Source organism: Podarcis melisellensis, assembly GCF_964234715.1.
Source record: "Podarcis melisellensis genome assembly, chromosome: 3".
NCBI classification, from domain to species: domain Eukaryota; kingdom Metazoa; phylum Chordata; class Lepidosauria; order Squamata; family Lacertidae; genus Podarcis; species Podarcis melisellensis.
Window position 1 is genome coordinate 72,065,990 of NC_138530.1, and position 27,226 is coordinate 72,093,215.

General features: G+C 43.4%; 2 protein-coding genes and 1 long non-coding RNA gene across 5 annotated transcripts in view; 2 read left to right on the top strand and 1 right to left on the bottom strand.

The window, feature by feature from the left end:
- SOBP (sine oculis binding protein homolog) overlaps positions 1 to 9,053 on the bottom strand; it is a 137,012-nt gene extending 127,959 nt beyond the window's left edge. The window contains exon 1 of one of the 3 annotated variants that reach the window (XM_081904613.1): positions 7,923 to 9,053. In XM_081904613.1, coding sequence (XP_081760739.1) covers positions 7,923 to 8,018 — 96 coding nt within the window. In that variant the 5' untranslated portion in view covers positions 8,019 to 9,053. The remainder of the gene's footprint in view (positions 1 to 7,922) is intronic. The other 2 variants (XM_081904614.1, XM_081904612.1) reach the window with 2 other exon arrangements.
- LOC309366177 lies at positions 7,871 to 11,974 on the top strand. Its single transcript, XR_014166549.1, has 3 exons — positions 7,871 to 7,955; positions 9,091 to 11,502; positions 11,905 to 11,974. It is a non-coding gene; the product is annotated as an uncharacterized lncRNA (long non-coding RNA).
- An 8,322-nt stretch (positions 11,975 to 20,296) lies between these two features.
- PDSS2 (decaprenyl diphosphate synthase subunit 2) overlaps positions 20,297 to 27,226 on the top strand; it is a 70,998-nt gene continuing 64,068 nt past the window's right edge. The window contains exon 1 of the mRNA XM_081904667.1: positions 20,297 to 21,006. Coding sequence (XP_081760793.1) covers positions 20,729 to 21,006 — 278 coding nt within the window. The 5' untranslated portion in view covers positions 20,297 to 20,728. The remainder of the gene's footprint in view (positions 21,007 to 27,226) is intronic.

The window sequence follows — 27,226 nt, forward strand, 5'->3', positions numbered from 1 at the left end:
TTTGCCTAAAGAACCAAAATGTGTTGTGCCTTTGGTAGACAGAATGGATGAATAAGGGGAGCTGTTCAGCAGTAGAACAGACTCCCAAGAGAGGTGGTGGACTCTCCTTCCTTGAGGTTTTTAAGCAGAGGTTGGATAGCCATCTATTATGGATGCTTTAGCAGAGATTCCTGCATTGCAGAGAGCTGGACTAGATGATCCCTGGGGTCCCTTTCAACACTAAGATTCTAAGATTCCATGATAGCTCTGGTGGGGTATCTGCTCATGACAACAGTAGCAAAGCACTGGGGAGTCTGAAGGAGGTGACAGTCTAATTGGTATTATAATGTATCGTACCTTGCATTGGTGAAGTTGACCCAACATTATGGGAAAATTGCAATTTACAGAATACATTATAAATGTGTTATAGCCCCTTTTGCAGCATTGTTTTGCCTCTCTTCTACATCAATAGCAATACCCATATTTTCTGCAGAATAAGTAGCTGTGATTCCAACCCTCAGTTATCCAAGTGTAGATATTATGTGCTGTACACTTATTTATTCTGGGTATTTGAAATACTATTTTTCCTTTTCATGTGATTTGTACTTCTCCATGTTGAAGTATAGATGTTTGGATGCATGCCTGGAAATCAATAAAGATTGTTGTTTTTTTAACAGCCTTTGAACAATCCTATGTCCATTATTGCCCATTAAATAGGATTCTTACCTCTCGTGAACGTGCACTGCAGTCCTAAAGAGATCAAGCTAGCAGTTCCCATTTTTAAGGATAGAATACCAAACTACTACTGCTGCTTCTACAACTAGTGTTTTGTTCAGGAACAGGGAACCTGTGCCCCTCTAGACACTGTACAAGTCCCATCACCCCTGAAGATGCCTGCATTGCCAAAAGTTGGACTAGATGACACTTGTGGTCCCTTCCAACTCTACAGTTTTATGATTCTGTGCTGGCTGGGGCAGATGAGGGTTGGCACCCATCAGTATCTGGAACAGAGACAGCTGACCCATGATGCTTGGTGAGACAGTTGCCTCAGGTGGCAGGCTGGGAACAGCTGGCAGGGATGGCAGATCCAGGCCCCTGAGGCATATGACACTTGCCATCCCCTGTGCTTGTTGCCCCCTGCTGCCTTCTCCTCTCTAGTCCCCTTTTTTCTCTGACGCCACCTTCAGCATGCCAGGGCTTCTCCAGGCTGCCTCCAGGCGCTTAAGGCAGTGGAGAAGGTGGAAGAAATGAAGGCAGTGGAGGTGCCATTTGCTGTTTTGCCTCACACGGCAAAGCATCCTGCACTGGCCCTGATCTAGATTCTCCATCCCTGGTGAAGCATTTACTTTACACTACCTGTGTAATAGATGTGATATAGATGTGATAAAAGCTATAGATGTGATAAAAGAAATTGTCCGCCAGATAATTTTAAAATCATCAATAGATATGGGAGGGAGGGACAGCTCAAAAGAATTCTGAAAGTAAGGCAGCAAAGGAAATCCAGTTAAGGCTAAGATAGTGAGAGAAACAGGATTTCTGAAGGAGGGAAATAACTTGACAAATAGAAGAGGAAGGCAGCAGATGGAACTAGGCAGATAGATGGGAAGAAGGAGAAGACAAAGAAAGGCAGTAGATGCACAACAGAAGACCAAGTGGGAAAATGAGAGAGCAAGCTCTTCTTGTGTGACGCTGGCTGTGTGGGAACCATTGCATCACTGCCCCTTCCCATGTTGCAAGCAGCTAGGTGAAAAGCCTCAAGCAATGTGGTCTGTCCTTGCTGTGTCTCTTCTCCATGCCAGCATTGCAGGCAGCTCTTTCCCAGCTGCAGGATGGGCTCCTCCCTCTTGGCCCAGTAATGCAGTATGGGGCTTATGTGATAAGAAACAGCCACCAAAGAAAACAGAGCATCAGTGGTTGGAAAGAGCCACCAGGACAAGTCTCAGTTCTGAGTACCAAGAATAGAAACGTGCTGTGTGTCAAGAAGTATAATACTGGAGATCAAACATCAAAGAATGCAGACACAGTGACACATACGAACACTCAAAATAAACAAAGAGAAATTCACTGGAAATGCTGGATATGACATTTCCAGTTGAGTATAAAGGTTGGGAAAGAAGCGATAAAGAGGGGAAAGAAAGAAATACACACCACACACTCAAAAAGAAATGAAGGGGGAAAGGAAAGGAGGATGGTACGTGGTGGAAGATGCAATGTCAAGAAAGGTTAAAACTTATTTTTAAGGACAGGATAGATTTGAGCACTCAAAAGGAGACAATGGATGAAGAAAGGTTGAATGGGAATGCATGAAGGAAGAGGAGATGGAGAAGAAGCCTGCATTTCACAATGCTATGCAATCAAGAATTGGCAGCCAAGAGTTATTGTGCCTAGACTGTAGAGGGATTGCAAAGATATAGGAAGTCCAAATGATAGTTATGTCTGCCATCAATAAAAATAACAGAAAATGGGGAAATCACTAGTCATTTTTATATTTCTTGATGTTGTGACAGCCAGACAGCACTATATTTTTCACTATTTCTGATTTCACACTGATAACTTTCTGAATTGTGATTCTAAAGGCTCATATATAATCAAACAACTAAAGCCAAGGAAACATTAAAACCAGGTTGCCAGGAATACCTAAAATGACAAAGCAGGTGAGCGCTTGTGTGCTGTCAAATTGGGAGAGAATTATCTTTGCCAAAGAAACCTACTTCAAAACCTTCAACATTCTACAGAACCTTCTGTTCAACTAAAATTGTTTTTGTTTCGCTTTTTGCTCATTTTTCACCTGAAGGAGCCCAGGCCACCATTTTGCAATATTTTTAATATGCATCACTTTAATCTTTTGGATTCTGCAGTACACACACATATCACATCTGGCTGGTGGAAAAGACTATCATGTTATCCTGCATGGGAATATGCATTTTTATCATACATGACACAGAGAAGGAGACTTGTGGATATATGATTATATATCTTTCTCTTAAGAAACTAAGGCTTAAAAATGCAGCAGCAATTGTTTTCATTTACACAGTACTGTATATTGACTATATTTTACTGTGATATCATCATGCAGAGAACATAGGGCTTGCTGTTGCATAACTGATAATAGATTCCTTCCATTTCTTAAAAGATATAGATGTCAATGATATGTGCTTCTCCAAATTTTTATACGTCATTTTCTCTGCTAGGAAACAAGGGGTGAGACCTGGCAATTGCAGACAGGAAACACGAAAGACAAGTCTGTCAGAATAATTTTCTTCTAGGTTATGTCGCTGAACGCCTATTTCAGACTTTGAAAGAAGCAGAGTGAATTCTTTCTCTCTCTTTTTACTTCCTTGCATGAATGAACTTAAGTACTAAAGCACAAAGTTAAACATCTCTCTGAAGCTAATAAATTTTGAGAGAGAGAGAGACAGAGAGAGAGAGAGAGAGAGAGAGAGAGAGAGAGAGAGAGAGAGAGAGAGAGAGAGACTCATCATTCTCTTTATTTCTGTTGGGTTTCAAGAGTGGAGGCCAATAATGTCAATGAACACACACTAGCCTATATGAACAGCTCCACTTCCCAGGGTTATTGGCATTTTCTAAAAATATACCTACTCACCTACCTACACTGAAGGGGGATGTATAAGTCATCCAGGCTTTATAGTGGCCCCTTACTTTCATGAAATCTATGAATGGTATATTCATAGTATCTGTCCTGAGGTTCCTTGACTATATGTCTTTGTTAATCAGGGGATTCATTTCTCTAGGATAATTTTAAATGTCTCCCACTCTCTTTTGTTGTCAGAACCTTCTTTTTTTTTACTGATTTTCATATTGTGATACATATTTCAATCACCGCCAGCAGAAATTTTGAAATGTAAGAATCTTTAACAGAGTTTACCAATAAATAATAACAGATGGAGGCATCAGGAGTAAAGCCTATTTTAGTTACAAATTACTTATTGAGAATCTACAAGGTAAACACCACAGGCTCACGGAGACAGCCCTGTGAAATTATAAAACAGATTAATCACGATCCTCACAATAGACAAAGAAGGTAAATGTGTAGATTAACTCAGTCTAGTTTGTTTAGAAAAATTTCCAGTACGATCTGATAGGTGCAATCACATTAATTCATTCAAATGTACATTAATTTACGTATGGTTCAAAGCACTTTTCTTGCATTCTTGACAGTTGCATCATTATCTGGCATTAAACTTGTGTGTGACCTTAATCTATTTATATGGAACCATCTTTCTGACATGAATAAGATTTCTCTTGAGTAAAAGGGAGGCGGATTTCTGAATTTCTTATATTAGATGAGATATATGTGCAAATACTAAGTTTGTCGTCTCATACGTAAGTATTATATTCTTGATATGGTAAATGCTAAACCTTGTGCAGTATTCACATCACTACGAGCCAACACTACAATTCTAAGGGCATCCTTTATCCACAGCAGGAAAGGAAAGCAAAGAGAAAGGAAGAACTGGGGGGAAATTAAGACACTGGAAATACATTGCAGGTCAGAGTGAAACAAAATATTTCTGTCTGGAAAAAAATCACTGAATTTTACTGAAATTCAACATAGGCAAACTATGCACCCATGCACTTTTTTGCACACAATGTTGTTGACATTTTCTACAGCTGTCACCTACATTGGGCGAGAGATAAGCAAAATGCTAGGTAATGCTAGGTAATATCTACCATGATGAAACAGCAAACAACACCAGTTTCCAGTTATATTAAAACTGAGAAGCAAGTGATGTTGCTGATGTGACACAGGAAAAGCTAGTGCCTGAGTTTCCCTCCATCATTACTGAGCAAATTATGAGGCTCTATCAAACAGCCAATCTTCAAGAAAATCTGTAGGATGAGGTAATTTTATTACTCATTCATAGTGCCTTGTATTTGCTGGACTTAAAATAGACACTTGTACCCAGTGGCTTTTTATTACTGGAAGGAGGGTGGGGAGAGGGAATCACATACACGCCAGCCCTTTTTCTTACTCCTAGCAAATGGAAGCAATTCAATCCAACATGGGCTGAAACTTGAGTAGGTCACTGTACACCATGATAAAATTCCCTAATCCCTGAGCCAAATTTCCCTGAGGGGGCCCTCCTACTAGTCCTTCATTTTCCAAGCTGACTTTTCCATTCCCCAACCCTCTCTCTCCTGTTTCCCTCCCCTTCATCTCTTTCATTTCCCCCTACCTTACAGCCTTGATATCTGATCTGCTGCTGGGACTCAGGTTACAGTTTTTACAGCTTAGGCTGTCTATTGCTGTATATACATTCCTTTCTTTCTGCTCTGTCGTGATTACTTACCAGAGCTTATTTTACACAGGTCCAGATGAAAGCAGTTCAGATGAAGGGAAGCAGTCAAGCTGTTTGAACAGTACAGATATGTACCTACACAAGGGCACATTGTGTTCACAATGACATTTTGTTGCATACAGTGTTACTAGTTTGTTGTCACTATGCTCTTTAACTCTGTAAAGAGGAGGAAATCCCTCCAATATAGTCAATAACTGAAGAATTATTCTCAGAATGGCAATCAAACTGTCCACATATGCAACACACTCGGATGCCAATCAGCTTAAAACTTTCATTATAATTTAAGACCATTCTGGAGAAACCCACCAATCCTATTAAAAGAATGTGGTCTCCAAGCTTAATAAGACAACTTGCTCTGGTATGTGGTCTAGGCTGTCTGAAAGCTTCTGCTGTTATTCACCTTTCAACCACCCAAACTATAAAAACTGTCTCCAAAGCTAGGTCAGTCCACAACCTTGGAGTCAATTGCTCATACAGCTAAAATTCTGATTTATTTATTTGTCATAATACTGTCCAACTGCTAACAGAGGCTTAAGGAAAGGAGAAACTTATCTGATTAAGGGTAATGCAAACACTTAATATCATGGCCTTTTTATAAAAACAAAATGTGAGTAATTTTTCCTCCTTACACACACACACATAGAGTGTTGTTTTTGTTTCTTCCTCGCCATTTCAGACAAACATCTGTTATACTGCAGAAGAACAACTATCTCCCAAACCACCAAGTGTGCCTGCAGCCAAAGTAAACAAAACAAACCCAGAGGATCCAGCACAGTCAGCCTTTATATCCAGCCAGGATAACATTTCACATGTTTTGATTAAAATTAGCTAATTTGTAATCCTAGAACCTATGAAACTTAAAAACTGCAGTCCACACAGATTGCATGAAGCAGTGTCTTAAAGGGATAATGCATAGTGGGGCAATTTTCTGCACCCGCTGTTCCCCCTTCTTCTGCCCTCTTTTTTTAAAAAAAAGACAGAAAAGAAAACAAGAAAAAGAAAACAAAAACAAATTCAAGACCCATCCAGCTGTGCAATTACTGTTAAGTTGAAGTGTGTACAATGCTTCATCTCAAGATACGGTGTCATACATGTCTCAAGGAAATAAAGCTGTTGCAAAGGAATGTAGAGGATCTAGTCTAGAGAATGAATAAATGTTATTGATATGCAGGACATTTGCTCTTACGCATGCCACCTGCCTGCTGTTTGAACAAATCCCGAGTAAGCACAAAAAGAAGGAATACAAATATAGCAAACTGAAAGAACTTACCCCAATATTAAATTAAGAACTGAAAGTGAACCTGAAGATTATCCTTCAGTGTGGTGAAAATAAACAAAATGTAATCCATATGCTTTACTATCCTTATACTCATAGTAGATGTAGATGCATAGATACAGTATATATTTTACAGCTCAACACATAACTTGCACATTTCAGGATGTAACAGCTGTGATCAGACATTCAAAACTGTGCTGTTTTCATTATTATTGGGTTTTGATTGTTGTTTTTTTAAAGCAAGTTCATCTCAGCCCTGCAACACGTGTAAGCCACAGGGTAAAGACAGATGAGAAGCATAAAATAAACATAGTCGTGGGCATTCTGGATAATAAAAACATGCAACAGAGGACCATTTCAGCTCAGCCTGCAACCCCAGGAGAAAAGAAGTCCTGAGGTGTGTTTCTGAGCAGCCGCTGCTATGCTAACATCTGGAGAGGCAGCCCACAGCCCTACCTCTGGAGCACAGCTGGATGGGCATCGTTTCCTGTCAAGACACTGACTTTCTCTCCTCTGGCCCCAACCTTTCCAAACAAACCTGTAATTAATATATATATATATATATATATATATATATATATATACGCGCACACACACAAAACACATATGCATGAACCTTTTTTTCGGACAGCTCTCTTTCAACACAACACTCCTCTGGTTTGATTAACTGTGAAACGAAGCATGGAAAACAGAAACGGAGCAAGCAAGAGAGGAGGAGAAGGACAAGAGACCCTTGTGTCCAAAGCACAAGAATGATGTGCAGTTCAGACCATAACATTTCACTTTGACAATTTAATTACACAGTTGCAGCAGCTGGCTACTGGAAAAGGGGGGCGGCTGCCGAGAGGAGAGGGAAAGACAGGACTTAAATGACTTCCCTTCTTCTCTAACTTTAACATCCTCCGGGTTATTTGGCATAGCACACAAACAAAAAGGAGGGGTCACTGAAACCTCTACGGGGTGGAAAGTTTCCTTTAAACAAAAAACCAAAAAAGCCACTGATGGTGATTAAGAGCAATAAATCAAAGCTGCTCAGTGACCTGGCTTTGTACGTAGCCTGTGTGAAGTGGTCTCTGTTTGCATTTCAGGAGAAAGAGTTGGGACTTGTATTTCGTGCCGGCGATGTGTTGTTGTTTTTTTATTCGTATTATTCTTATTTCCAAACCAGAAAACAAAAACCCGAGAAATCCCTTATTTATATGGCATCTCCACGCACGGGGGGCGGGAGGGGTGTTTGCAAGGAGCCTCCCCCATCGCTCCCTTTTCCCTTTTCGCATCTGAGAAGGAGAGAGACAGAGACAGAGACAGAGAGAGAGAGCGAAGGAAGGAAGGGCGCGCGCACATACCTTCATCTCTTCATTGATTTCCCTTTTCACGGGGTGAGCCGGTTTCCTGCTCCTTTTATTTTCCGGAGGTCTCCCTTCTTTCTCCATTTCTGCCATTTTTGTGTGTATCTACTTTGGCGGAGATGAAATGGCTGCTGGTATTATTTGGGTTGGTGGGGAGGGAGAGGGGGAAGGTTGTCGAGAGGGAGAGGGAGGGGAGGGAGGATGGTGGCCGGCGGCGGCGGCGGGAACCAAGGAGGAGGGGGGCGGCGGCGGCGGCGGCTTTCAGCGCTGGGCGAAGGCGTCAGCGAGTGTCAAGAGGAGAAAGCGGCTCTCCGCTGGGCGGCTCGGGGATGCGGGCGGGCGGGCTGGGCTGTGTGGGTCGCGCCGGCGAGTCAGCCATCTTCTGCCTCGCTCTTCGCCTGCATGAAGGGAGCGCGAAGAGAGGCTCGCTCGCTCGGCGTGCGTGTGCGGTGTGTGAATGCGAGAGGGAAGGAGGGGTGCGGGGAGAGAGGAAAGAGAAAGAAAGGAGCCCGGCCAGCTTCTTCTGAGGGAGATGGGGGGGGGGGAGGCAGGCAAGCAAGCAGGACGGCCCCCCTGCCCAGGCAGCGGGCGGGGCTTCTACTGTCACCAAATCCTCCGCCTCTTCTTCTTCTTCTCCTGCTGCTGCTCAGGCTCAAATTCAAAAGGGGGGGGGGAGACTTCTTATGCTTCAGTTGTCATCCTCCTCCCCCGCGGGGACGGTCGTCCATGGCGGAAAACACACCAAGGCGCCCCGTCTCTGTTCTCTCCCGCTACCCCGCGTCAAACGCACAACGCTTCCCCACACGCACAGACAAGACAGACAGACACCGTCTTCGGTTACACGCTCTTGCCCACCACCACCGCCGCCGCCGCAAACATTGTGACAAAACAAAGTGGCCGGGGCAGCAGCAGGGCTTCTGTAAAGACGACGAGCGAATGGGTTTTTTAACGCCCTCAGTCCCCTCATAGAGAGATGCACAACACAACGCGTGTGTGCGTGCAAGGCTGTGTCCTCCTCAGACCGTGTGTGTTTGAGGGGAGATAATTGGAAATGAGGGTTGCCTTCGGCTGGGGAGCGAGCCAATGGGTGGCAGGAGCAGGATTGTTTCTGTGGGAGCGGACTGAGAAATTGTGTGTTTGTGTGTGTGTGTGTGTGTGTGTGTAGGAGAGAGAGAGAGAGAGAGAAGTAGGGGCGCGCGCCCGCCAGTCAGCGGCCCCGGAGCAAGCGGCCAGGATGGATGGAGGATGCTGCGCGCGCGATACTGGCTTGGCCGGCTGCCCGCCGGCCTGCGTCTCTCTCTCTCTGCAGCGCGATTTCACCTTTAGGGAAGACGGTGATGGTGATGAAGAAGAAATACACCCATCACCAATAAAATAAAATAAAAAGACGTCGCGCAGAGAAGCTGCCTGCCCACGCCACTCGGAGAGCAACGCATCTGTCGTCGCCCTGAAAGCACTCCCGCTGGGGCGGAGTTTGACGTTTCCATGGGTGGGCGGCTGTTGGCGAGGGGCTGAGCCGCTGAAGCCGCGCTAGCAGGCGAGAAGCAGAGGCATTCGCGCAGAAGGAGAGGCTTTTGTTGTGCGTGGTTTTGGCGGGAGGAAGGCTTACGCACGCCCAGGCTGGGAACGGCCCTTCCAAAAAAGAGAAGAAAAAGGCACTAGTCCTCAGGAAAAGGGCCGTTTGTCCCAGAAGCAAGAGGAGGGCTGGGCTCCCCCCCCCCCCGCCGCCATTCCTTTCTAGGGATTAATGCGAGCCCTCAAGGCTTTGGCCCAGAGCCCCTTCCCTCCAGTGCCAACACAGTCAGGTCGAGAGCGTGTTCTTGAATGATAAGGCAGAGTGCCTTTGCCTGCCTCACCGCTCTCACCACAGCCAGAGCGCTCCCCCCCCGTCAGAAGCCAGGGGTCACACCTATCCGTGCCTGATAATAAATTGATGATGAAGAAGAAGTAATAACTATCATAGACACGGTAAATGCCTCCTCTTTCTCTTCTGTGTGGACAGCCCTTTGTCTCATAAACATCATTACCTCCTTCCCACCGCTAGCTTGAAAGCAGCCCCCAAATAATTCGGCTTTGCCCCCAGTCGTTCTACAAAGGCAGGGCTAACTGGTCCCAGTCGTTAGTTTGGAAAGTAAGCTGGAAATTAAATACCCACTCCATTAGCAGCGCCCCTTCCCTCTTTCCCCTTCCTCACGTCGCACGTTTCGATCTTCTATAGATCTAGGTAACTCCCCCCCCCCCCAACGAAGCAGACTCACTCTGTCATTTTAAAAGGCTTTGCTTACATCTATTTTGTTTCCGTCTTTATAAGCGTGGAGAGGAAGGTGGGGGGTGATGTGTGGTGCTGATGATAGGGTGAACTTGCAAAACGAAGCTCTGAATTATTGCACACAGTGAAGGGGGATACCTTGATTATTCCCGGTTCGTGCTTTCCTACACTTTGGCAGTTCATAATTACCTGATACAATACAATATGGGGGTGTCCATTGTTCCATTAGTCAAAATTGTAATTGTGAAGGAATTTGTCATTATGACTGCAGCTGAGCTTAAAATTATATCCCTTTTTCCTTAAATAAAAAAACTTCAAAAAAATTAAAGACAGAATGTGTTCAGTGTAGCTATGAAGAGGCTCTCTTTTAAAAAACAACAACAACCCCCTTTAGCCTGTCAAATCTAGCTAAGTTCGTTTTATACCTTACAATGTCTGATTTGCATTTCTGTTTAAGTTTAGACATGAGCTAAAAAAAAGAAGGTTTTTTTTGCTGGATTCCTGACTAGAATGTGCCACATTTGACTCTGCTAAGACAGCAAGGTAGAAGTACTTCAGCAAAAATAGAGTTCTGAAAGACATTTATGGCAGAAGGCATCAAATCTCTTATTCCAGAGAATCTCACTGAAGTCCAGTGGAATTTGCTAGGATGTACTCTGAAAGTTGGATGGGGAGAGCGGGAGTCATCTGAGAACAGCCTTAAATCCCTGCTGGTCTGAAAAGCAAACAAGCGAGTTCCATAGACTGCAATATAACTTGTTTCCAAATGTGCAGGGAGATTGCCAGTGACACTCAGTTAATCGTTGTATTCAGCTTTTAATCTGTAAAATGTTTTACAGCCATTTTAACAGTAGCAATTAGAAATTGTATTTTAGAGCATTTCATATTGTCCACTATAATCCTTACTGCCTTCACCCCATAGAAAAATCCACCAGTGATACAGGTCACTGTTATTATCTCTATAACAGAGTGGTGGGACAGTAGATTGTATGGGGCAACCACCTACTCAGTTCATGACAGAGGTGATATCTGTACTATGAGATTCCTGGTTCAAGTTTTTTGAACTGTGAGAACAGGATGCTGGATCAGATGGAGCTTTGGCCTGATCAAGCAGACTTTTCTTGTGTTCTTAGCCATTACACTGCAAGAGCTCTCAACAGCCTCATCTTTATTGCATTTCGACCCTAGTACAAATATGAGGCTGGGCAATAAATAGGGTATTGTCCAGATCCACGCAATAAGCCTACAGTAGAAGTAGAACTTGCATTCAGGGTTCACAATCCTCACCCACCTGAACACTGGTTCATAGTACCGTATTTTTCACCCCATAGGGCGCACCGGACCATAGGGTGCACCTAGTTTTTTGGGGGGGAAATAAAGGGGGGAAAGTTATTTTCCCCCCAGGCATGGGGCTGGGGCGGGGGAAGCCCAAGCTTCCCCCGACCCCAGCCCCCAGAACAGGCTGCTATCCGCAAGCCTTGCGGAGAGCCACCCGAAGCCCGAAGCCTGGGGGGCGCTGAGCTCAGCGTGCCCCAGGCTTCGGGGTGCAGGCAGCTCTCCACAAGCCGTGGGAGAGCTGCATGAAGTCGTGCAGCTCTCCCATGGCTTGCGGATAGCTTCCTGAAGCCTGCATTTGCCCCATAGGACGCACACACATTTCCCCTTCATTTTTGGAGGGGGGAAAGTGCATCCTATAGGGCAAAAAATAAGGTAATTTACAGTGCAATCCTATATGTGTCTTATTAGAAGCCCTGTTGAGTTCTATAGAGCTTACTCTTAGGTAAGTGTGTACTATACTATAGGCCTGCAACCTTACTTGGAAAACACAGCCTTAGTGTAATCAATCAATTGTCTAGTATTTTTACACCATTCATCAGCCAGAAAGACTATATATATATAGGCTGTCCCTATCCTCAGTTTACATTCTAAAATAAACCGCATGAAAGGAAAAGAGAATAATGGGAAGGGAAAGGAAAGCAAAGTGGGGTATAGGTAAATAATATAATAACAATACAAAGTAAGGCAAAGTAAGACACCAATTCTTAAAGTGGCAAACGTCTCATAACAGCTGGAATGGAAACGGTTCAGGGAGAGACGTTGAAAGCAGCTGGTCTCTCAGCAGAACCAATGGTGTGGGCTTCGCTTCACTTTCTTCTCACAGGAGGAAAACAATTACAACTATAGCAAAAAGCGCTGGGCTTTGAATTACAGTATGTAAGCTCTCCCTCACCAAAGAAGCTTTGAAACAATAGTACCTAGCAGCAAGCAAATTTATTTGAATATGTGTGATTTTGATTCAATTCATACTTATGTCCAAGTGAGTTGCTTGAAATCTGAGCCTAGAATTGTACTCCAACCCTATTAAAAATATGTGGGAATTTTGCAATTGGTTTTAATGTGCTGTCAATTTTATGCTGAATCAAACAGTAAACACTATGTTTTTGCAATAACTTTTTGCTTCATCAACAAGCCAATTACACAAATTAGAATCCATAAACCTTCCTCTTAGAATTGTAGCTGTCCATACATGAAACACAAGTGTGGGTGGGCTTATGCTCTAAAAATAAATAATAAAAGAGACATTTGGAATGTATTTGTAACATTTTGGAAATTAAACATGTCTAGTCGAGTGTAGAATGTGGATCTGTGGCAGAATACTTACAGCCTTCTCTATAGTGAGGAGAGTGTATGTGAATAGCAGGTGTTTAGGACTACATAGCCTTAAAATCAAGTGTTCCAGCTTAACAGGTTTCTGACTCAGTTGGCTTTTATTTTGGGTAGAAGGGGAGAACAGTAATTTCACTCTTGTGCCAAACCCCACCAAAAAATGATAATGAATCACTGAGGGGTTTTTTTAATACATGCAAGCATGTCACTGTGCCTGTGGGTTTTTAATATACTGTGCTAGACAGAAAAAAAGATGTGCGTGGCTATAAACCTATCTCAGTTTATATTTCAATAGGTTCAGCTTTAACCCTCTCATGCTAAATTGTCAAGAAACTCCTGGTTTTCCTTTCCAAGCATTTCTTAAATGTACAGACCCTCTCTCTTGGTTTGGAGGTCACAAACTTGTTTTCTTGCTTTCAGCTCCTTTTCAAAGCCTGGCTCTTTTGAATTTCCCACTGATTTTAATGGTCTTGCAACCTCCCCGGGAACTGTCCTTGGAACCTCCATTACAGTGAGGCCCACTTCATATGAAACAAGCACCGCAATGCATGATGGCTTCTTGAGCTTGTTTGGAGGTTCTAGCAGGGGAGTGCAGCTATCGTATACCCTTGACCGAAGAACGGTACACTCCTTCTATCTGGGATGGTCGTCCTCTTCCACCGAGCGCGCAGCTTCGGGAGGGACGCATATGGAGCGGTGAGGGAGGAAGGGGACACCCGCCTAGCCAGCCAGATCAGCCGAATCAAGACTGGCGATCAATGGGGTGACAGATGTCGCAGCCAGATCGCCCTCACATCCAATGCATGATGGCTTCTTGAAATACCTTTGCACAGTGGCTGTTCCACATGGTGAACTGTTCAAGTGCAATGGCCTGCCATAGGGACTCTTCTGTTAGGTGGTTTTCTTCATACCAACAGAAACAAGCAACAGGATGTTTTCTGTGGCAGCAAGGAGACAAACCACATGGTGGCAGCTTGTCCATAGGATAAGCCAATACACACAAACAGCTCCTTTCTTTTGTTCCTCATTTTCTTAACCCTTTAACCCAGTGACAAGCATAGTCTCTCTCTCTTTGCATAAGGCCAATCCTTGCACAATGAACTGAAAGTGAAATGGGACCACCCAAAAATAAAGTATAAACTCGGGGATGCCCTCTGTACAAAAAAATACCTAAGTTTGTGGATTAAAAGGAGGGGGGGACACACAGCAAAGTGCCTGGAATTATGCACTTGTCAGTTGATGCTATGGTGGTCCCAAGAAACCTGAAGTCAGGTAGGCTATGTTAATCTATAACAGAGATCGGGAGAAGAAGGAATTGGCCTGCTTGAAGACCTAACATGTTAGAGTAATTATATTGGAAGGGGACAAATAGAGTTGATATGTTTTCTCAATGTCTATAACCCCCTTATACTGTATAAGTAATTTCGTTGTCCCTGAGAGGGGGCAATGACAATAAAGATATTATTATTATTATTATTATTATTATTATTATTATTATTATTATTACTATAAAATGCAGGTTTGGAATTGGCAACTCCCTGGTGCTGTACTGCATAGAAGGGGAAGGCCAGGGGAGCAGGGCGGGGGGTAAACTGCCATTTATCTCAGCTTCTGAAACTCCTCCTTGATCCACGAAGAGCTCTGAGCAGTACCACAAGGCTACGGTTCCAGTTAGCAGGTGAGAATACCCTGCAACATTTTTGGGGGTTTTACTGTTGTTGATAAAGGTAAAGGTAAAGGTACCACTGACCATTAGGTCCAGTCGCGAACGACTCTGGGGTTGCGCTCTCATCTCGCTCTATAGGCCAAGGGAGCCGGCGTTTGTCTGCAGACAGCTTCCAGGTCATGTGACCAGCATGACTAAGCTGCTTTTGGCGAACCAGAGCAGCGCATGGAAATGCCGTTTACCTTCTCGCTGGAGTGGTACCTTTTTATCTACTTGCACTTTGACGTACTTTTGAACTGCTAGGTGGGCAGGAGCTGGGACCAAACAACAGGAGCTCACCCCGTGGCGGGGATTCGAACCGCCAACCTTCTGATCGGCAAGCCCTAGGCTCTGTGGTTAATTAATCGTGTGATTCCCAAAAGGCATATGTACAACCTTTCTTTTAAAAGACTGTTATACTTCTGTTGTAGTGAATAACAAAGCACTCCTAGGTCTTAAATAGTTCAGGATCTGATATGACATGATCAGGCATTAGGCCTGTTGGCAGACCAACTGTGTGTTACAAAGATGTCTGCAAACGTGGCATGAAGGCTGGCAACATTAACCCCACAGTATGGGAATCTCTTGCATACAATTGCAGTGCCTGGAGATGGACAAGTCATGTATCCACAGCAAATACACAAAAAGTTAGTTGCATTTAAGTTCTGTTGAAATCAATGGGAGAAATTAATTACAGTGGTACCTTGGGTTAAGTACTTACTTTGTTCTGGAGGTCCGTTCTTAACCTGAAACTGTTCTTCACCTGAAGCACCACTTTAGCTAATGGGGCCTCCTGCTGCTGCCATGCCACCGAAGCACAAATTCTGTTCTCATCCTGAAGCAAAGTTCTTAACCTGAGGTAATATTTCAGGGTTAGCGGAGTCTGTAACCTGAAGCGTATGTAACCTGAAGTGTATGTAACTCGAGGTACCACTGTATTAGATACTTGCTTTTCAATATTAGGGGCACACAAGTGATTCAAGCAAATAATTAAATAAATAATAGCTGCAGCTGCAGTCTTGATTGGGATCCCAAGATCAACAGGCGCAGCTATTTTTGTAGTCCTCCAAAGTATAGGCCTTTGAAACCATGGGCCTTTTTTGTAACAGTCTTTCCATACTGCATGACAAGACACTTGGAAACTGAGGGGATTTTCCAAATCATTTTTAAATTACATTTTCTGTTGCTGGAAGAAAATTCCATTGGTATGCCCATGCCTCTTAGGGCATATCTAAAGTTGAATCCCAGCCCTCCATTTTATTATGTCTGTGGAGTGGGATTACTGTGCAGTACAAAGGGGCATTTTGAAAAGCACTGCAACTGCTTTGGGCCAAAATCCACTTTAAAAGAACAAACATTGCCATTTGGAAACAAACCCCGTGTATACCGTACATTTAAGCTGCTTTATTTCAAAAGGACATCGTTTTAAGTAGAGGGGGTTAGCATCACACTGTTGGTTGCATTATCTGGACCACTTGCTACAAATTAGTACTACTATTTTCAGTGATGGGGGGACGCGGGTGGCGCTGTGGTCTAAACCACTGTGTCTAGGGCTTGCCGATCAGAAGGTTGGCGGCTTGTATCCTCGAGAGGGGTGAGCTCCTGTTGCTCCCAGCTCCTGCCAACCTAGCAGTTCGAAAGCACGTCAAAGTGCAAATAGATAAATAGGTACTGCTCCGGCGGGAAGGTAAATGGCATTTCCGTGTGCTGCTCTGGTTTCACCAGAAGCAGCTTAGTCATGCTGGCCACATGACCCAGAAAAACTGTCTGTGGACAAATGTCGGCTCCCTCGGCCAGTAAAGCGAGGAGTGCCGCAAATCCAGAGTCGTTCGCGACTGTACTTAACTGTCAGGGGTCCTTTACCTTTATTTTCAGTGAGCCTATACTTTAATAAGAGCTGTACTCTTAAGGGAGTTCAACTTGAACATGAAATAATTCAGTCATTTATTGTCATGAATCCCATGGAAAAATCCTGTTTGAAGGGACCGAAGGATTGGGATGAAATCACTTAGTCTGATGAAGGGTAGGGACCAAGGAGTTCATTGGAGCCATAGCTGCCCCGCCATTTCTGGATGTCACAGCAGAGGAAGCAGCTTCACCTGATCAAGACTCCATCCCACCTCCTGTCAACAAGGTCGCTCAGGTAACCATGGAGCCATTTGAGCCTGAGTCGGAGAGTGAGCTGGCCCAGACAGCCCAGGGTCCGTTCCCAAGGATACACTGTTGGGTGCACCAGAACAAGCACCACCACACCTGCAGGAGTTCCTGCTTGCTTGCCCAATCCCATTGCTTGAGATGAGAACAGCACAAAAGACTGGTCACCACGTTCTTAAAAAAAAAAGCCAGGGTGCATTTCAGGTGTTAGGACGACTTCTTAGCTTGTGCCTAGCCATATATCTTACAGCTCTGCTTTTGAACTCATGAACTGTGTAGCCTGTAACCTGATCTATGTTTTAACCGTGTACTGACTTCTGGAATAAAGCCTTTGGGAATAATCGAGTCCAGAGTCTGAGTACTGTGACTGAGTGTGGGAGCCAGGACATTTACCAACTAGCTGTCTCAAACCACCCCCCCCTCCCGCCGCCCCAGTGTAAAATTATATGTGTTATATCTAAGACTGTCACAAGAACTCTTATTGAATTAATTGTATGAGTTTTAGAAAATAAATCTATCAGTTCAAATTTGTGTGCATGGGTGTGCGTAAATGTATGTGTAATGTAAAAAAATAATAATCTTGCTATTAATGGAATAAAATTGATTAAAAAGGAAATGGCCTAAGAATTACTACCTTCTAGTTGGTCTTATATATGCATGCTTCATGTTTTCTGGGAATACTGAGCTAAGTTTTTTCCCCTTTGCTGTTGTGATATTGCTTGTTCTTCCTTCCACCCCTATTTATTCACCATGAAATATTGGATAAGGTCTTTCCAGCTCCCCAATACAATGGCATGACTAGAAGGATAAGTTGGTATCCTACCTACCTCTATGGAGTGCTGAATCAACACCTGCACAGTGATCCCAGGCCGAGCCAGTATTATGGATATTTGGATCAGGCTGTACTGAAGATGACTAAATAAGATATTTGTAAATAATTGTTTATTGTGCTTATGTGTGTATCAGTGGTGGGAAACCTCAGGCCTAGGGGCCAAATGTGACCTTCCAGGCCTATCTAGCCCTCAGAGCTCTCTTCCCAGGCCACACTTCTCACTTGTCTTGCTTTGTATCCCAAGTGTTTTTGGCTGGCTGGAATGTGTCCTTGAACTCTGATAATGCCTTTTGCTTGCCTGGATTGAGGACAGAGAAGGGCAGTGGTGGACTTTTGGGTCTCAAATTTCAGTGGCACCCTAACGGACAAGAAGGCGGATTCTGCATGTGCTGTAGAGGGAAATGAGGGGCCGATGGGGCCCATCAACCTGAGAAGGTGGCCAATGTAGGAGAATGAAAACTCTGATCCTAAACCTCCACTGCCTTGCGGCTATACTTATTTGTGAGAAAGGCTTTGGGAGGAAATCCTGAGGAAAAGTCTGACCCCACTGCCTTGTGGGACATCTTCAGGAGAAGAAAAAGATAAAGAGTAAAATCCAGAGTGGAGACCGGATGGCATCTTGTATGCCTCCTTCTGGCAACTCCTATAGCCAAACTCGTGCCCAAAGTATGGTTCTGCTTTCCTTTGGACCACATCAGGGAGGCTGAGAGGGGGGCTCTTGTCATCTGGGCAGTCTCGGCCCTCCATACACACTGCCCAGGCTTGCGCCCTGGAGAGGTCACATTGGTGCTGCTACTGCAGCAAAATTGTGATTTGAATTCACCCCGCAAGTTGCATTTCATTGTTCTCTCAAGACAGACAGATACGAACAACAAATGTTTCAAACCCACCTAGAAATGTATGACTAGTGTATGTATGTATATTCTGTATGTTCTTTAATAATAATAATAATAATAATAATAATAATAATAATCAGGGTGTTTTTTTCTAGAAAAAGAGGTGCCGGAGGAGCCACCCAAGGTGCTACCCACCCAAGGTGCTACCCACAGACTCCATTGTGCAACACAGAGTGCCGTGCCACCTGCAGCCTCTGTTGCACAGCCCTGAGTGATGTGTCCCTGTGCCAAAACGCTACAGAGGTGCTGGAACTCACCAAAGAGGTTCCAGAACTCATCAAAGAGGTTCCAGAACGCAGTTCCAGTGAGTTCCAGCTGGGAAAAAACTATTGGTTTAATTATTTATACCCCTTTCTGGGTTTCCCCAGCCACTTTGGGTAGCTTACAGCACATCTAAAAACATAATTAAAAACATCAAATGTTAAAAACCTCCCAATACAGGGCTGCCTTCTAATGTCTTCTAAAAGTTGTGTAAAACAAAATTAAATAACAAAACACCTGAGTTATTGCCCTGAAGTAGCATTGGAACATGGTTTCTACTGAAGTTTTATCTAACTTGGAAGATAGCATTTTGGGCTGTTTTCCTGGAATAAGCCTTTTAGCCTAGACCAGGCTCCTGAATCTGGTTTCTGCCACTGTTTTGTGGCTTACTGCATCATTCCCATCTGGTCCAGTTAGATTTTTTTATTTCAATAATTTGGATAGCTCAGACATTTTTGTTCCACATAATTTTTTTAAATAAAAAAATATCTATTATTGCACAGAATGGGGATTGTAATGTGGTTTCTATGTGGGTTTTGTGGCATATTCCATCATGCTTACTAAGTCCAATAGGACTAGTGAATTTAGTTTGTTTGGATAGGTTAGAAATTGATGTTCTGGGCCATTTTTTATGATACTATTCCTTTCCTGAAATTGGTATTGGAGTATGGTTTCTGTGAAAGATTTGTTGCTGCACCATTTCCGTATTGCCCATTGTGAGTTGTGCAAATCATTTATCTGGATTGTTCAGGAGTTCATGTTATGGGCTGTTGTTTAATGATATTTATTGCCTGGAATGGGTTCCAGAATGTAGATTCTGTGGATATTTTGTGCCTTATGGCATGGATCCCATCTACTCATGCATGACGGGTGAATTTGGTTCGGAAGTTGGTGTTCTGGGTCACTTTTCCAAATTACTGTATATGGTCTGGATCAAGTATTGGAACAGGTTTTCTGTGAGCTTTTTGTGGCCAGACTGCATCAATCCCATCTATTTCATGCGACTGGTGAATCTGATTTGTTTGGCAAGCTCAGAACGGCCTCGAACAGGTACGCGGATGTGGTTTCTGGGCACATTTTAAGTTGCATTGTGTAGCTACCATCTAGTCACATTTATTTATTTATTTATTTATTTATTTATTTATTTATTTACTAGTTGGAATTTTGGGTCATTTTTCCTGTGTAACATTCATGGCCCTGAGTGGGTATCCGATTGTGGTTCCTGCGAATCTAGTCGTGTAATTGGTGATTTGGTTAGGTTAGCTCTGGTGTCGCTGGACTTCCGCAGTCTCTCTGGCTGCAGCCCTGAAGGCAGCCCTGTTTAGGGAAGCTTTTAATGTTTAATAGACTATTGTATTTTAATATTCTGTTGGAAGCCGCCCAGAGTGGCTGCAGAAACCCATTTTCACGCTGCATTTGGAAGCGTGTTGGAAAAGCAAGGAAGCGGCTCGCCCGCGCCTTTCCCGTCTCCCGCGTTGCCCTAACAACTCTGCTCCTCCGCTCCCGCCAGGTACTGTCCCTCCCTCCCGGCAGCCGATGCCGCAAAGCAAAGAAGCAGCGCAAAAGCAACGAGGCCCGCATCTTCCCAGCCTTTCTTTTACGACACTTAAGATGGCTGCCTCCATGAAAGCGGCTTGTGGGCTCTGTGCCGGGGAAGCTACTTAGAGGGGTTGCCGAGCTCCTTTCCAGCCACCGGATTCAGAGGGTTTTGCCAAAACAGAACCGGAAGAAAGAAAAGTAGTGTTTTCTGCTTTTCTACCGTGAGGTAGAAAAAGGAAGCGCCTGGGAGAGGGATGCGGAGCGCGCGCGGCGTTTGAACCGTTGCGAGGCGCCTCATGGGACGGGAGGGAGGCGCAGGCCCTTAGGCGGTTTTTGCTCGGCCTGGACCGAGGGGGAGGGAGCAGCTGCGCTGGGTCCCGCCCCGGAGTTCGCGGGAGGCAAGAGCTCGGGGCAGTCGGGGAAGGGCCCGCGTGGTTGCCTTGGGCTCCTCCGAAAGAGGCGTCCCGAAGAGGAGCCGAGATGCTGCGCTCCGCGTTGCTGCTGCCCTTGGCTCGAGGCTGTTTGCGGAGGAGCCCCCCGCAGTTGGGAGCGGAGGGGAGGCAGCGGCGGTGCCTCTTCTCCGGCTCTCCCTCGTCCGCTTCCCACTGGAGCAAAGTGGTCTCTGAAGCCGAGAAGATCGTGGGCTACCCGACCTCCTTCCTGAGCCTCCGCTGCCTCTTGAGCGACGAGCTGAGCAACATCGCCATGCAGGTGCGCAAACTGGTGGGGACCAGGCACCCGTTGCTCAACACGGCCAGGTAAGCTCCCCTCGGGGCCTCTGAAGCATTGGGCACCGAGTTGGCTGTCACTTTTCTCGTACACAATCGTCCACTCCTGCAAGCCAGGTAAATGAGAGGCATACTTACTCTTACTCGCTTCAATTGCCCAGTCACGTTTCCTATCACAGCACTTCTTCCGGTGCTGCGAAACCCCAGGATTCTCTTCTTTGACCTGTAGGGCGCTGCCTGGTGTGGAGTCAGACCATTGGTCCGTCAGCATTGTCTAGATTATGCAGCCCTGCTGCCTGAAGCCTTTCTTTAAAACAACAAAACCAGAGGCGGCTTTATGTTGAATGGCAAACATATTTAGTTTGAATTGTTTGTTGTTGCTGATATTGTTGATATTTCAGAACAAATCAATAAAAAACTATTAGGAAGAAAAGAAATCCAAAGATGGCAAGAATCGAAACAGGGACTTTCTACATGAGTAGAAGTTTGATGAAGAGAGTTGTTTTAGGCCAAGATGTGAACACTCACTTAAAGATAGGAATGTTCCTGGTTTTTGTGCAGAGGGCTCATGGGGATATAGTTTTTTCAAGAAACTCCATATGAAATTCTTTTTTAGCTAATGAGCACCAAGTGAAATCATTTAATGAGGGCCATTTTTAACTGGTAGGGACTATAAATTAAGGACCTTGGTGGTGAAGGAGACTATATTGGTTATTGTTTGTTACTGTAATACAGAGCTTTCCAAACTTTTCATGTTGGTGACGCACTTTTTAGACATGCATCATTTCATGACACAGTAACCCAGCAAACCAGAGGTTAAACTAACCCCTTTCTAGCCCTGAAAGGATCACAAGGAGTGTTCACGCAACACACCTACACACTGCAGTTGACACACTTAATGTGTCGCAACACATAGTTGGAAAGCTCTGCTGTAATACTTCATGGGAAACAAACATTTAAAGGCATTCTGTTTGACATTCACTGATGGCTTTTGTTTATTCCTTCAACTTCTTAAGAAGCTACTTGTTTTGGAGATTTTTGTAGTATGCAGATTTATTTAAGAGGTGGTTGATAAAACAGCTATGAGGGCAATCCAAACCCTAGGCTGGAAGCAATAGGGCTTGTTGAAGTATCATCACCATCACCTTATCCATGGTCCTGCCACTCATGCTGGTCAAGTTAGGGGGTGGGGTCAAGGAAAAATATCCCTTCACTGCACCAGCTCTCGGACTGAAGGGGCTTCCAGGGGAAGATGCTTGGATCAAGCCCCCGGACATCACAAGATAGTAACAGGACAAACTCAGGATCCCCTGGATCATGTCCCAGTCCCGAAACACCTTGTTTTCTGGGTTTCCCACTGGCAGTTTCCAGCAGGGATACAGCTAGCAGTAGCTTCTGCCGACCAGTGTTTGGGTAGGCCCGTTGGGATGCTTCTCATTGACAGGGTTGCCCTGCTGACATCTCCACCGCATCCACATGCTGTCTGGCACAGCAGATTAGGGATTTGGACCCTCCTGCTTGTTTAATTGGCTGATCATCACAGTGAATTTCCTTTGCTGTTTCTGGTGTTGACTGTAAAAACTGGTTATTTATAGGAACATTGCCTGATACTCTGGTCTGCTGTTTTCATTTCATTACAATGGTTATTATGGTCTTGGACAAGTCATACAAGATTATGTGATGTAGTTTTATAGCTATTTCCAAGATAACAATACTTTTCAGAAGAGATTGGTTTGATTTATTAACATCCTTCAACAGTTGTGAAAAAGTTTGATAGTTATTGTAATACTACTCTTCTAAGAGAGCAGACTTGAAATTTAAGTAGTATAGGGTAAATATGTGTGTTTTTGCTGTTCTTTAATAGCTCTTCAAAGCTATTTCTTTGTAATGTTCTCAGAATATCTCCAGACATAATTAATACTTTTCTAGAGAGACCAATTTGAGCAAATGAGAACTGTTTCAGCTAAAATAATCAAATTTAGAGGCAGTATTATTAGTCTTATATTTAAAGGTTAGCAAGAATCCTTCTCACATTTAGGAAAGTCATTATAATTTGCACTAGTTTTCTATTATAAATGATTGTGAATAATATTTCTAGTTTTTTAGTTCCATTGACTGAAGGGCTATAGAATTTGCCAAATGCACTGCCATGCGGATTGTCAGATATTCCACCAATATGACATATAACCCTAGCAGAACATCACAAATATGCCCGTATAACATTCCATTGGTAGAATTGTTCTGCTGGCAAAAATGCACACCATATACTGGTTTAAAAACTGATAAACCTTTCCTCTTCCAGCATACATCACTTAACATTGTATACATTGAACCTCATTAATATTTTAGTGACCATTTCCCCACTTTAAAGAGATCTTCTTTTGTTTTTAATCTCTCCAACCCAAATTATATTTGTGTCGTCAGCAAACGTGGCTACCTCACTGCCTCCTCCTAATTCTAGATCCTTTATGAACGTATTAAAAAATGTTGGTCCCAAAACAGATCCTTTGGGGCCCCACTACAGCCGTCCCTTGGTTTTTGAACAGCTTAGTTCTCGAACGTTTTGGCTCTTGAACGCCTCAAATGCAGAAGTGACTGTTCCGGTTTGCGAACTATTTTTGGAAGCTGAAAGTCTGACGGGGCTTCCATGTGTTCATATTGGCTGCAGGAGCTTCCTGCAGCCAATCAGAAGCCGTGTTTTGGTTTCCAAACATTTTGGAAGTTGAATGGACTTCCAGAACAGATTCCATTAGATTTCCAAGTTAAGACTGTATTTGCATGCCTCGAATTCTCTGCTTCTTGCTCTTTAACCAGTTCCCAGTCCATAAGAGAACATTTCCAATTAACTCGTGATTGATGTGTTTGCTCAGGAGTGTGCAGTAAGGAACCATATCAAAAGCTTTCAAGTAAACAATGTCTACATGCTGACCCGTTCCACAAGTTTGTTGAGAGTCACAAATGGATTAGTGAGACGGGGTGTACCTTTGTAGAAGTTAAGCTGATTTCTCTTTAGCAAGACGTGTCCTTGTATACACTTGATAATTTTGTCTTTAATGATGTTTTCCACCAATTTACTTGAAACAAACATTAAAGTGTTTTGAAGGTGATGTCTTCATTGCTGGACTGCTCTGTGTGCATTTTACAGGCATCCTGACCATTCAGCTATATAGGTGCTGTGATTTTCTTCCTCTTGTTTGGTGTGCTAGAAAATTTGAATCTCTGCTTATAGTGATATTAGGGGAGTTGCTATACTGGGGCTACTGCTGAGTGTGCCACTGGGGGTGCTGTGATGGTCCCATTTTTGTATATGGTGGTGTGTGTGGTAGAGGTAACACAAGGCCCCATCATGAGTTCATTGACTGTCTCCATATGTGACTGATGACCCAGATTCTAGTGTTTCCAGAAGTTCTGGCAGGCATGTACATCTCTTTTTCTTTCTGCTGTTTTTATTTTTATTTTATCTTAAGTGCTTCCCTCCTCTCTCCCCGTTTCCCAGACAGCAGCATTGTGCATCTCCCACCCACCACACCATAATTCAGAGTATCTGATTGCTCTGTTGTACCTCTTGAGAGAACGATGTTTGCATATATTGCTTTTATATTGAAGCAAGTTGAGACATGGCGTTGCAATCCACAGGTGATGAAAGACACCTCTGCATGAGATTTACTCGGGTAGATTGTTAAGAGCTTATACTCTGTTCTAGTGGGCTTGAGATTGTCAGGTGCATAAAATGTTTTTGACAAAACACTTTATAGTCTGTCAATTTGAGGTAAAACTGTTTATATTCCAGGGTAGTTGCCTTGGTCACATACTATCATTTTACTAATAGCAAAGCCAGCAAGGCCACGAAGATGGGCAAAAGGGAACTTAAAGCATGAGGAGGTTGGTCAGTGAGCCATTGCTGAAACTGGGGAACCCTGTAGCTTTGCTTTTTTAAAAAAGGAAACACCTTTGGCTTGGTGAGGCCGTCATAATTTGTGATTAGCTTTACTCAGGCAGTGTCCGCACAACAGTATCCACCTTTGTTTATAGGCTAAAAGACAAAAAACTGACAGCTAACAGTGAGGTTTAAATTTGAGTTTGAATCCATTGTTTAAGAAAACGGTCCAAAAAAGAAGTTGTTAGGGTAGCTTTAATTTTCTTATACTCAAAGAGAAAGTTATTGATAGTTTGAGAATACCTGTTTCAATATAAGCACAGTAAGTATAGTTACAGGCAGGGGCAGAAACCTCTGCTCTGTGAAAAGGATGGTATGTTTGACTTTCATGTGTCCTATAGATATTTCTTTGACACAAGCCTCATGATGCTGACTGCAGCCTATGTAAGGAAAGGATATGTGACAAGTGTATGCTATAATACGACAGCTTAAAAACATCATTGAGAACAGACTAGAAGTCTTAGATATTTTGCTTTAAAAAGCAAAATACAAAACTGCTCAAGAATAACAAAACTGCTATATATTAGAAACCACATCAAAACATTTCAAGAGATTATCTTAATTTTATGCTGACAACATAAATGAAATGGTGCTATTTAAAAGAATATGTTTTGTGTTTATTTTCAGCTCATGTAATTGCAGTTTGTTTAAGTCATTTAAATAGTGTGAACTGAAATACAGCCATGAAATAGGTACTATTGACTTTCAGATTTCTCAAGTGAGATAAATTGAAGGTAGCATTATTGCTCAAAACTTGGAAGTGTCCCATAAACTAAAGTGCTAAGGAGTATGGCCCATCACAGAATTAGATATGCTTAGGACATTGATTGCAGTGGGCTTAAGCACACTTTGCAGTGGGCTTAATCGTAGAAGTTTCCCACCCCCACCCCCTATACTGACAATATGGTAATCTCCATACAGCTCTAGTCTTCTGGGTCTGATGGCAGACAGTTTCACTTCACAGCTGTCCCAAGATCACCATATTTTCAATAGACCACCAAATGCATAGCTGTGCTAACCTAGACTTAAATTTGGAGTGTTGGAGACAGGAAACTCTTTTGTTTGGGCATTCCCAATTGCTGAAATTACTTGGCTTTTAAGGCAGAAGCAAATTCTTCTGTAATAAGCCTAATTTAGCCTTGTATTCCACTTTCACCCCACAGATTTTCCAAACTTAACAAAGCTGCTTGAAATTTTGCAGTTGTATTATTATTATTATGCTTCCTGTTATGCTGTATGGAAAGTTTCAGGCAAATCACTTATGACAGCTGGCAGATACTGGATTTCTGTAACCGAGGTGGCTTTCAGTATTTCAGACTTTTCCCTTACTTCCTCACTCCTCCAACCCTGGCCTGGTTATAAACTTCTAAAGAAGAAATATTCTGTTCCTAGCAGTTAAATTTGTTTTACTTTGTGGTGCCTGCTCAAAATTTGTGTCCTTGGCTAGCTCTGTGTTTTGAATGACCTTTTCATGTTCACACAGAGATTTGGTTTGTTCAATGACTTATGAAGGATTTGGAAAGGAGGCACATACTGGCACATTTTAGGAAACCTTCTATTAAAACCTTCGTAAAACTCTTCTTGGCTCTAAAGTAAGATGGCTATAACGCCAAGGGAGGGAGGAAAATAACATGTTCAATTGAGGGGAGGGAGTCTTTAAAATTCAATGCCAAATTCCTCTTACTGAGGCTTTCTAAAATATTGGGGATTTTGATAAGAAAAAGAACTCATCTAAGTTCAAGGCAGTGAGAACAAGAGGTAAACACAACAGAGAAAAAATGACAAGGTTTTAGCAGAACCTTCATTTAATACATAATATTGAAACAAAACTATCAAAGGACTTGAAGAGTGACTCAAACTGCATAACTTGCATTAACAAGTAGTTTATGACTTCCTTCTACTTTACAGAAGGTGAATCTGTGGCTGTCAGGGATTAGGCTCCAGCTCCCATCACTCCCAGCCAACGTGGCCAATGATCAGGGAAGGTTAAGAGTTGTAGTCCAACAACATTTGAGGGCCACAGGTTCTTCATCCCTACTCTACTTGGTTTGGATGTTGCAATTTAAGTAGCTTTTAAGTACTTCAGGGATAGCCACACAAAGCCTCTTCAGCAACATTTGATTCAGAATATTTTTTTCTTGTTTTCCTCCTCTAAAAACTAGGTGCATCTTATGGTCGGGTGCGTCTTATAGAGCGAAAAAACAGTAGTTTACAAAGCTCCCTGACCACCCTGAATCTGTTGTGACTGGACAGCAACTGATGTTTGCTGCCAGTGCTGTGAATTGGTGGGACAGTTGTGTATTTTTCCAAACG